This window comes from Hemicordylus capensis, chromosome 1 (genome assembly GCF_027244095.1).
Source record: "Hemicordylus capensis ecotype Gifberg chromosome 1, rHemCap1.1.pri, whole genome shotgun sequence".
NCBI classification, from domain to species: Eukaryota; Metazoa; Chordata; class Lepidosauria; order Squamata; family Cordylidae; genus Hemicordylus; species Hemicordylus capensis.
In genome coordinates this window covers 180063118-180074395 of record NC_069657.1, presented here as the reverse complement: position 1 = coordinate 180074395, position 11278 = coordinate 180063118, and the positions used below count along the sequence as shown (strand labels likewise).

The following is an 11278-nucleotide window of genomic DNA, read 5'->3' as shown; positions in this document are numbered from 1 at the left end:
GGAGAATGGGAGAACTAACACAAGGTGGGTTAAGCAGAAGCTCCCCCTTCTCCTTGCTGGGATGGGCAGACTGGACCTTGGGAAATACCAATACCAATAATTCAGGAAAACCACAGTAATATAAGCTTCAGCAGGGAAACACAGCTCATATCTGAAGATATGCAACAGGGGTTACACTGTACTGGCCCCTTTCTCCAAGACAGTGAATAGGCAATATCACAAGGAAAAGTGATGGTGCTGAATGGGCACAAAGGAGAGAATCTGCACAGGCAACCAAGTTCCACAAATCCAAGTAAGTTCCCGGTACCCCAACAGAAGGACTTGGACACAAACACCATTGGGATCTACAACCCCACAGCCACAACAGGCATGCAAGTCAGGTAAGGGAGGAGTATACCTATATCAATGCTTTTCTCCTTATAGCCGTCCAGGAGACAGGCCCACATTTTTTGGCCATTGGTACTACCCTCACAGGAGAAGTGCTCGTAGTGATTTTCAGCAATGTCATAGGAAGCTGCTTTATACCAAGTCAGACCACTGGTCCCTCCCTAGAGATGGAAAATAGGTGATAGCATTGTAGTACTAATGACAACAGGTAAAGCAACCAGCCTCAGAACTGATAAGACATTAAAAAGGTGGATATCTTCTGCCTTTTAGGATCGACCATCAGCAGCAACCAATCCAGCAGTCAAATATGCTGCATACTAGCATTTGGTAGGGTTGCAATGAAGGCCCTGAAAAGGATATTTAGATGCCGCGACATGTCTACACCCACAAAGATTAGAATAGTTTGGACAATGGTTTTTCCTGTGACACTCTATGGATGTGAAAGCTGGACTAGCAAGATAGAAAAAGCATTGACACTTTTGAACTTTGGTGCTGGAGAAGACTTTTGAGAATACCATGGACAACCAGGAAAACAAACAAATGGATCATACAACAAATTAATCCAGAATTTTCATGCAAGGCACAAATGACGAGGCTCAAACTATCATACTTCAGACACATTATGCGAAAACCCAGTTCCTTTGAGAAGTCCATAATGCTGGGGAAAGTTGAAGGAAAGAGAAGAGGACAACCAGCAGCAAGGTGGATGGACTCGATTATGACAGCAATGACTGCACCACTGAGAGACCTAAAAGGCCAAGTTGAAGACAGATCATCCTGGAGAGAATCTATCTTTGTGGTCACTAATACTCGACATCAACTTGACGGCACTTAAACAATTAATCAGTCAACCCCAAAAGCCAATGTTTCCACTTGTTACCTTAAATATGCTCAAATGCACTTAAAAAACAAACAAACCCTAGATTAAAATTAGTGAAATATGTTTGTGTTGCCACTTGCTTAATCAAATCGTAAATTTCCATTCAGATTGTCTGCAAAAGCAGGTGCAGCATCAGTTATAGTTATGAGGTAAGAATTAGTTGTGCAATATGCATGTATATCAAATACAAATGAAGTTGCATTTTTAAAACTGCTTCAAGCCCCAGTCCAAGAACTGACACGTGCAAGTGTGTTGCTCACACTTGTGAACATGCCTGGTGTTCTATACACAGTCTGCAGTGCTAGCTTTGACACCACTGTTTGTTCAGCAATGTATAGAAGGTACCAGTCCAACGTTGGGAGTCACATGTGCAGCCCAAGTGCTGAATACAGAGATCCAGCCCCATGCAGCACCCTTGGCACATACACTCTGTGATCCAGAAGGTCATGCGCCCACATAAGCTTCTGTGTCGGAGTTATCCTTGCTGAATGGAAGTGCAAGCGTACATGCTGAACAGCTGGCATTTCAGTTGGATTACCTGCTAGCCCTCAAAAACTGTTCTCCATGTTGCAAAATAAACACGTATGCGGAGTGCCCATGTTTTGATATGTATTTTTATTTCCCTGCAGTTTTCACTTATCAAGAACAAGTAACAGGGAAAGTTGTCTGAACTAGTGCATAAACAAACATTCTGAAACACCACTACACGTATCTAATTTACAAGAACCGTATAAAAAAAGTCACTAAAACACTACACTACGAAGGTGTCCAACGCTTACAGTCAGACTTTTTCCAACCCGTTACTTGCCTTGTAGCCACAGGAAAACTCTCCAAAATTGAAAGACAATCTGCCACAACTCTCCCCCCTCCCCCACCACCTGGGATGGCTCGATATCTAGACATCCAATAATTATTGCAATGATATATAATGCAATACATACCTGGTAAAATATCATTTATGTGGTGTGTTACAGTTAAAAGCCGGTTAAATTATGCAGACTTCAGATAAAATATAATCAGTTGAAAATTTTCTTCATATCTGCACAGTTTAATATGTGCTAGATGCATAATTTTTACTAGTCAGGTTTTCTGTGTAATTATTTTTTATAAACTGGTATTATAAATAGAAATATACATTCAAAATATATGGAAAAGTGGGTTACTACATTAAATTTGCATGTATCGATCCATCCCTTTCCCCTGCACAGTAATAGAAAATACTATTTTGCCTTGAACTTCATATTTGACAGTGAAATGCCACTAAAGTATTTACCAAAAAGTCCATCTAAAATTGTGAAACAAAATGAACCAAGTGAAAACTTTACATTTCCTTTAGAAAAAAATTACAAGAATTTTTCTAGCTATGAATCTTTAACTTTTTTTAGACACAAAGTTGGATTTATTTTTACAAGATACAAAATGTAAACATGGCAAAATAAATAGTTAAAACAAGTGATGCAGGATCCCATTTCATGCTCATGATCCCATTAAAGAATTATTTTTAAATCCATTCAGTTGCAAATTCAAGTGCAAAAGCATGATGATGAATATCTACTATTCAAGTAACAGAAATAATATTGATGATACAAATAAACTATTTTACAAGGTAGTGATTTTCCCAATTTTACAAAATGTACATTATATATCGACTTAATATACGATATGATAGTCCATTTAGGTCCATTTAAATTCCCTGTGATCCACAGAGTGTTTTGCATTCAGCTGGAATATAAATGATTACACCATCAGCACAGCTTGAGCCACTGATTTGAGGTTATGTCACCTCCATTGCTACTGTTGTCTCTGCTATTCCATTTAGGCCCAATCTTTCTGGTTCATGGTTCTCTCTGAAAAAGTAAAAAACACAGAAGTGTAGTTACAAGTAGGTAAACTATTACTTGCATCTATAGTCTTAAGATTTGGTATTACATTCCAAGAATTTTTCATGCTTAGGATATTGCTACTAACAAAAACTACATACACAAACTGAAACTGACTGAAATCTGCCTATTCTTGAGTGTGACCTATTTCTCAAAATTTGTTGGGTTTTTTTTTTTTTTAAACTAACTACTGAAAGTTAAACTTCAATGTTATTTTGGGTTCTACTAGTACAAATGAGTCTAGTACACCAAAGCTTAATCTGTTCATCAAGACATCTTCCAGTTTCCTTGCCAAACACTCCCCTAGAAACAACTATGTTTAAGATAATATAACTGAATATCAGAATTGCAGGTATGCTAGAGTTCTGTAGGAACACAGATTGTGGGTTTAGGATTCAGTTGCCTGAGAATCTCAATTTTCATTCAAAGAAAAGGCCCTTATGGCTGCAAATATATTTGAACGTGTGGGCAATATCCCTTTCTAATCACTTTAGTCAGAATTTCAGGGCCCTGCACAGCTCCTTACACCTTTCCATGATGCAAAACCAGGATACATTTTATGGAAAATAAGATTACATTATTCAGATTGAGCAAATTTGCATAAGTTTACAATTGCAGAACTTAGCTTTTCTTGATGCAGAATTTTAGACAGACCAGGCACACATACTTTTCCCCCAAGTGTGCATGAAATTCTCAGCCCTAAATATATTACATACACACCTTGCTATGCTGCTGATGGCGCTACTAGGAGTCACCTTTGGCACTCTGTCCATACTGGCAGCAACTGTGGCAAGTTTTAAGGCGGTTGGCGATGGTGCTGAAGTCCTTGTATTGATATGTACATTGACTGGAGAAACAACACTGACATTGTTGAGGTGCACTGTGTTGGTGAGACAAGAATTGTTCATAGGAAGCGTCTGAGGGCTGTTTGTGCACAATGCTGGGATTAAGTGGTTTGTGGTTGAGTGGCCAACTGTCCTTACAAGCTGTACAGTTGAGATCCCTGGGCTAGATGACAGAGCCATGTTGGTGGGGTACAGAGTTTTTGACGCAGCTGTTAAAACACACACAAACACATGTTAAGTTCTCAAATATGTTTCATCAAAGTTTTTAAACAGAAAAAGATATATTGAATAAAACCCAGACCACTTTGGATATGATCTAGGAATAAACGTTAGGACTGTATATTTCAAATTCAAGACAAGCTCCAGCAGGCCACTGGATTATTTATTTGAAGTATATATACACAAGAGCTCCTCAATAATGAAAGACCAGAGTAGCTTAGAAGTTAAAAACAACAATAAAATGCATGAAAGACCAGAGTCGCTTAGAAGTTAAAAATAACAAACAATAAAATGCATAAAAGACAAACACCAGCAGATAACAGAAGCTTTAAAATTATAGCAATAATTCTGAGTAAGGTCTAGCAAAAGAAAAAGCTCTTCCATTGGGTAGAGCAATTCTTCAAACTATGTGTACGAAAGGGCTTAACACAAGGCCAGCAGGGCTTTCGGGAGAACCACTGGCTCATGAACAAGATCATAGCATTACTGGGCAGGCAGAAGCAGCCATGCACTTCTCTGGATCATGGCATGCATAAAACTGATCCAAAAACAAGTTTGCTCCTCAGACATATTTACTCTCTCTTGCACATTTATTTCCTAGATGTTTTCCCTATCAAACATCCTTCAATGCTGATTTCACTAGAAAATAAGAAGACAGACATCCATACCTGTGGGCTGAACAACACCATTGATACTGTGGCTGGTGCCTTGTTCCTTTGTCACCTCGCTGCGACTTGGAGTAGGTGCACTCACCACTGCAGATGCAGCAAACTGGGCGCTGGCCGAGTCAAGTGTTTTCGACATGCAGTCAGAGGTGCTTGAGCCCTGAGGAATTTGCACAACATTTGTTATTACAAACTAATCATAAAACAAATATTGGAGGATTAACTTCTCTGGTATAATAGGTATGAGAAGTTATGATCCAGATTCAGGTTAATCCCTTTCAAGATTATACCCCAAAGTCAGGGGACTATAAAAGGGTTGCAGCCTTTCTGCTTCATCCTTTACCACTATTGCCTGCAAATGCTGCTGGTCAGTTTTGAAACTCTGAGGAGCTCCTTTAGATGAAAACCTATTAACATCCAACCCAAACAGCAACTGCTCCTGCTGCATCAGATAAGCTTGATAAGAGGCATGAAGGGTTACTTTTAAAGTGGGAGAGGGGGAAGGTCCCAGTATGCATGTAGGAACACTGAGCAACCTCTGGATTAGAGCCACTGATGAAAAGATTACATGGTTTAAAAAAAAAATTCCAACACAGAAATCTAAATGATATATTTCTAGTGCAGTCCAATATACAGGGTTGTAACCTTCAGCGAAGAAAACCCTGTTTTATACAAGTACAATATTTGGCTAATACTGACACAGAGCTGCCAAAAAGATCGTGGCTAAGAAAGAGAACATTCAATCCTGCTAATCAAATTCTAGAAATTAATAATTCTCGATGTATTATTCAATGTGTTATTTTTAATTGTGTGATATATTGCCTTTTTTAGATTTGTATGCTGTACTTTGAGCTGCCCTGGATAATTTTTAACTACAACTAAAGAGTTAGACTGAACATTTTCCCTGGGTGAACAGAAAGACTTTCCAGTTACGGAAGGAGAGTTCCACTCATGAAAGGGGGCCTTCTATGAGTGCAGCTCTCTTTCTGTGAATGGAAAGGAACACTCTGAATCCAACCCAAGGTAAGTATTGCTTTTATTAATTGATGGCTAGTGTTTTTATTTATCTAAGAGCAACAGATAAATAACATTTTTAAAAATGCATCGGAATATAAACCACTAGGGCTGTAATTAACTAAGCACTGCTCATGTCCAACCTCCATGTTTTTTCAAAGGGGTACCATTTCATCAATTGTATCCTTAAATAACTGTCTTTTCCCCCTAGAGCATGGAGGAATGTTGAAGCAAGTGACACATATATAAAGAAAGTGCCTATATTTATTATAAAAGTATGGAAAGTCCCTACCTCTAATATAAGTCTGAAGTATTACACAACAAACGTTTATATGGAGAGAAAAAAGCATTATAATACTTAGGACGATACATTTCCAAACAACTTTCCTACTATCTTTGCAACGTTGTGAGACTGTCAGATAAGCTATCAGAATCACAGTGAAAGCAGCCACATGTAAGAAGAAATGGTCCAGAAACACATCTGATTGACTCCCTTCCCCCCACCCGCATCCCAGGGTGCCCCGGGACACGAGCACAACAGCTGCTCTAGTTAGAGCAGCCGCTGTGCTTGGTGTGGCCACTTCTCCTCCCCGGATCTCTGCCGAAAATGGTGGTGTGCCGGGGAGGGGGCGGAGGGAGTTGTTCAACCTGGCACGCCCTGACAATCGCTGGCCAAGGTTAAGCGAACTTGTAGCCTTGAAACATATGTGATTTGACACACACAGTGAGGGTATAAGACCTCATCAGAGAGGGCAGGGTGCCTTGGGGGCATGAGCGCAGCTGCTCCTTACCCCCGCCTCACTGCTGGAAATGGCGGTAGGCCAGGAGAAAGCTGTTTAACCCAGCGGTGATCACCCAATGATTGCCAGCCAAGGTTAAGCGAACCACAGGTGGGGCTTAACACGGGTGCAACACCGGGAACAACCTCACTCCTGGCGCTTCACACACGCAGCCTAACCCAGGCTGGGCTGCTCTAGACTGGGTGAGGCTGCACATGTGGACACCCTTTATACCTTTTTGCTCATGCAAACTTACGAACCAGAACATTACCAATATGGACAGCCATCAATAGACAGACTCCATGACTATGACACTACTTTCCCCCACTGTCATTGGAATTGCTATTGTCTAAACCGGTGACTACCACATTCACACATTAATTTTATCTCTATCAGCTTGAACTCGGGAGGTCAATTTGGTGGTCATGGACAAATTACCTGTATAGTATGAACCAGTTCTTAAGGGCATTATTTCAATTTCTTAAACTTTTGAATTCTTAAGTCCAAGGAGAGGGAAGGAAAAAGAGAAAGCAGAACTGGTTTCTGGTATATGAAAAACATGTTCAGAAAAGCATGTTACCTGTGCTTTTGGATGCGTTTGTTGGGAGGAATGCTGAGACTGCTGTTTCTGCTGGAGCTGAGCAAGTTGCTGTCTTTGCATTTGAACTAACTGCTGTTGATGTGTTTGAAACTGTTCTTCTGTAATACCCCCTGTTACTGCAGAAAAGAAGACCATGCTGAAATTTGCCTCAAGAGTCCACCATAATGCAATTCATGACAAACTTACAACAAATGTGAAAGTAAGACAAAGAGTTGCAGCTTCATTCAGATCCAAATACCAGGGTGGCAAACCCCCAAAATTATCATTAGCAACTAGAGCTTTGCACAAACTGGTTCCTGCAGTTCGGTCCAAATTGCAGGTCCCTGAACCAGTTTGTCGGAACCCAATGGCTGTGCCGGACGAACTGGCTTGAAGTGGTTTGAGATCGAACCATGCGAACCAGCCTGGTCTGTGGTCGGACCAGTCTGTGAATATCCCTAATTAACACACATGGTTGGTTCAGCAACGTACAGAAGGTTCATGAAAGGATTAAAATTAATCTTTTTTCTAACAGATCACTACTTAAACTGAATTATTTGTAGTGAGTTGTAGTAGTTAAGAAGACTTGCACGAGTAAAAGGCAATTCTACTCACTCAAGGTGATCTTCAGATTTTGACTGAGTCCCACTTCCACTATATGTCTTATGTCCCATCTAGTGTTCCCTCTAACAGGGATCCCCAGATGTTGTGGACTACAAGTCCCACAATCCCCAAGCAAAAGCCACTGCAGCAGGGGATTCTGGGAGTTGTAGTCAACAACATCTGGGAATCTCTGTTAGAGGGAACATTGGTTCTATCCTATACTGTTCTGGTGGATAATCTTCATCTGCCTATTTTTCAGTGTATGTGCAATAGGAAGTTGAATATACACACTTTTCCCTACACAGATGCATCATTAGGATAATTTTCAGATGCTGAATACTTGCTTATTTTTACTATGTACAAACATTATTTCAATAACCATGATTACAGGTTATCACCTTTTAAAACAATACATCTAGAATAACTCAAATATACTGAGAGAAGGAAAAACCAATGAGCTTAAGAAAGGTTCATTAAACTGGTTCTCAAATTTTCCAGCTTGTTAATTTATTTTTAAAGTGTTTATTGATTAAAAAGCACTTATGCATTCAAACTCAAGTTGGAATGCACATTAAAACAATGGGTTACATAAATAAAACACTTACGGCACTTCAAGCTACGTTTATTATCTACATCCTAACAAAAGGGATGCATATGAGAGAGACAGGGTAGGGAATTTCTCAATTACGTCAGCCCAACTTTAGCTTTGGCCCTTATTTGTGACTGAAGCATTATTTCAAGTGCTGGCCTCAAAATTTTGGAAACTGGCATCAGATCTGCATCTCTCAGCACTGTGTGTGTGTGTGTGTGTGTGCGCGCGCATGCACGCACATGCACCTAAGTGCTGGCATCAAATTTCTAGGAGCACAGATTATGCATCTGGGATTCTTCGATCCTCTTTGCACTGCACTGTGAATTGTAGTTCTGTATAAAGTGTTACATATCACATGAAGGAGCCTTTTTTCTGAAAGCAGAAAAGTGTGTGTCTTGACACACACATACCTATCAAGATACTTCTCTTTTGACACACAATCTATACCTAGCAACATAACAAAGGAAGATGCCTTATACCAAGACAGACCATTAGTCCATCTGACTCAGTATTGTCTCCACAGTCTGGCAGCGACTTCTCTAAGGTTTCAGGTAGGAGTCTCTCTCAGCCCTATTGTGGAGATGCAAGGAAGGGAACCTGGAACCTTCTGCATGCAAAAGGTCTTCCCAGAGCAGCCCATCCCCTTAGGGGAATGTGTTACAGTGCTAACACATGGAGTCTCCCATTCAAATGTAAACCAGGGCAGACCCTGATTAGCAAAGGGGACAATTCATGCTAGCTACCACAAGACCAGCATTCCTCCCACTAATATTAAGTATTATGTGACAGATGGTGTTACTACAAAAGAAGAAGCTAGTTCAAAACTGGGGAGTGTGTAGAATTTCTAATTTTAACTGCTTAACAGCACATCTTATGCATGTTCACTCAGATGTAAACCCCACTGCTTTCAATAAGGCTTACTCCCAAGTGAAGTGTGCAAAGGATAAGAACATAAGAACAGCCCTGCTGGATCAGACCCAAGGCCCATCTAGTCCAGCATCCTGTTTCACACACTGGCCCACCAGATGCCGCTGGAAGCCACAGGCAGGAGTTGAGGTCATGCCCTCTCTCCTGCTGTTACTCCCCTGCAACTCGGACTCAGAGACATCCTGCCTTTGAGGCTGGAGGTGGTCCACAGCCCTTTGACTAGTAGCCGTTGATAGACCTCTCCTCCATGAAGTTATCCAAACCCTTCTTAAAGCCATCCAGGTTGTTGGCTGTCACCACATCTTGTGGCAGAGAATTCCACAAGTGGATTATGCGTTGTGTGAAAAAGTACTTCCGTTTGTTGGTCCTAGATTTCCTGGCAATCAATTTCATGGGATGACCACTGATTCTAGTGCTATGGGAGAGGGAGAAGAATTTCTCTCTATCCACTTTCTACACACCATGCATGATTTTATAGACCTCTATCATGTCTCCCCACCGTCTTTTTTCTAAACTAAATAGCCCCAGGTGTTTTAGTCTTGCCTCATAAGGAAGGTGCTCTAGACCCCTGTTCATCTTGGTTGCCCTCTTCTGCACCTTTTCCAGTTCTACAATGTCATTTTTAAAGATGTGGTGACCAGAATTGTACGCAGTACTCCAAGTGTGGTCGCACCATCGTTTTGTATAAGGGCATTATAATATTAGCTGTTTTATTTTCAATCCCCTTTCTAATGATCCCTAGCATGGAATTGGCCTTTTTCACAGCTGCCGCACATTGAGTCGACACTTTCAACGAGCTGTCCACCATGACCCCAAGATCCCTCTCTTGGTCAGTCACCGACAGCTCAGATCCCATCAGCGTATACTTGAAATTGGGGTTTTTCGTCCCAATGTGCATCACTTTATGACAGGTTTATGCCATTATAAGCCCCACTCCCACTCCTCCTCTAGAAAATGCAGCCTACTCAGACTAATTTCATTTAAAAAGTAAAATAAGTCAGGGCTTTGTTATATGTGCTTGTATACAACATACTGTCTACACTGAAAATCAATGTATATACAGACATGGTTTAAACCCACATTTCAAGTAAATGGTAAAACTTCTGAATCCATGTAACAATTACTTAGACTGGAAAAGCTAACAGGACACAATTTATTTTATGCAACACAGCATTGCCAGTTGCCAGAATTTCAAGCTTCTTGAAATTCTATGAAGTTGCCTGGTAATGACAGGTCTAAACAGTTTATCAAGCGATAAAATAGTTATTGTATTATATCACTTCAGACTACAAATAAGGGATCATCTACAAATGCTTCCTGATGTCAAAACAACTCCCATATATATGTTTATTTATATGTCAACACAGGAAGGTTCCATCCTAGCTTTATGTTAAGAAAGAACTGTTCTATCCAAATTTGACAAGCTGTTTTTCGATGTATACAATACAGGTGGCCCTCGTCACCTACGGTTCTGCATATCCATGGGCAGGTCATAGAGACCTAGTTTCTTTATCCCTGTGGCAAAACTAGGCTACAATCAGCCTATTTGCTATTGCAGAGTGTCCAGAAATGACTTCTGGTGTCACTTCTAGCTGCCATTTTAGAACTGAAACCATTTTGAGGCTCTTAAAATAACCTCCCCCACCAAAAATTTGGCTGATTTGAACGTTTGGGGGCATCTCTGGAACCCTGCAGGAGCAAGGCACTTTGCAGTTCTACTCTTATGCAGCCAACATTTTAAGACTCCCCCCCCCCATTCCAATAGAGTTAAGGTTTTGTTATTTGAGGTTTCCGTATTCATGCTAATTGGCGGGAACGGAATCCCACAAATAACGAGGGCCACCTGTATAGGGATAGGGAACATAGGAAATTGCCATATATTGAGTCAGATCATTGTTCTATCTAGC

The 11278-nt window shown here is 40.6% G+C and overlaps 1 protein-coding gene across 2 annotated transcripts in view; it reads right to left on the bottom strand.

Annotated features, from left to right (window-relative positions):
• Positions 1–1859: 1859 nt before the first annotated feature.
• Positions 1860–11278, bottom strand: part of EPC2 (enhancer of polycomb homolog 2) — a 100356-nt gene continuing 90937 nt past the window's right edge. The window contains exons 11-14 of one of the 2 annotated variants that reach the window (XM_053284234.1): positions 7250–7386; positions 4880–5036; positions 3868–4201; positions 1860–3114 (exon numbers count right to left, since the gene is read on the bottom strand). In XM_053284234.1, the coding sequence (XP_053140209.1) occupies positions 3042–3114; positions 3868–4201; positions 4880–5036; positions 7250–7386 (701 nt within the window). In that variant the 3' untranslated portion in view covers positions 1860–3041. The remainder of the gene's footprint in view (positions 3115–3867; positions 4202–4879; positions 5037–7249; positions 7387–11278) is intronic. The other variant, XM_053284236.1, reaches the window with a different exon arrangement.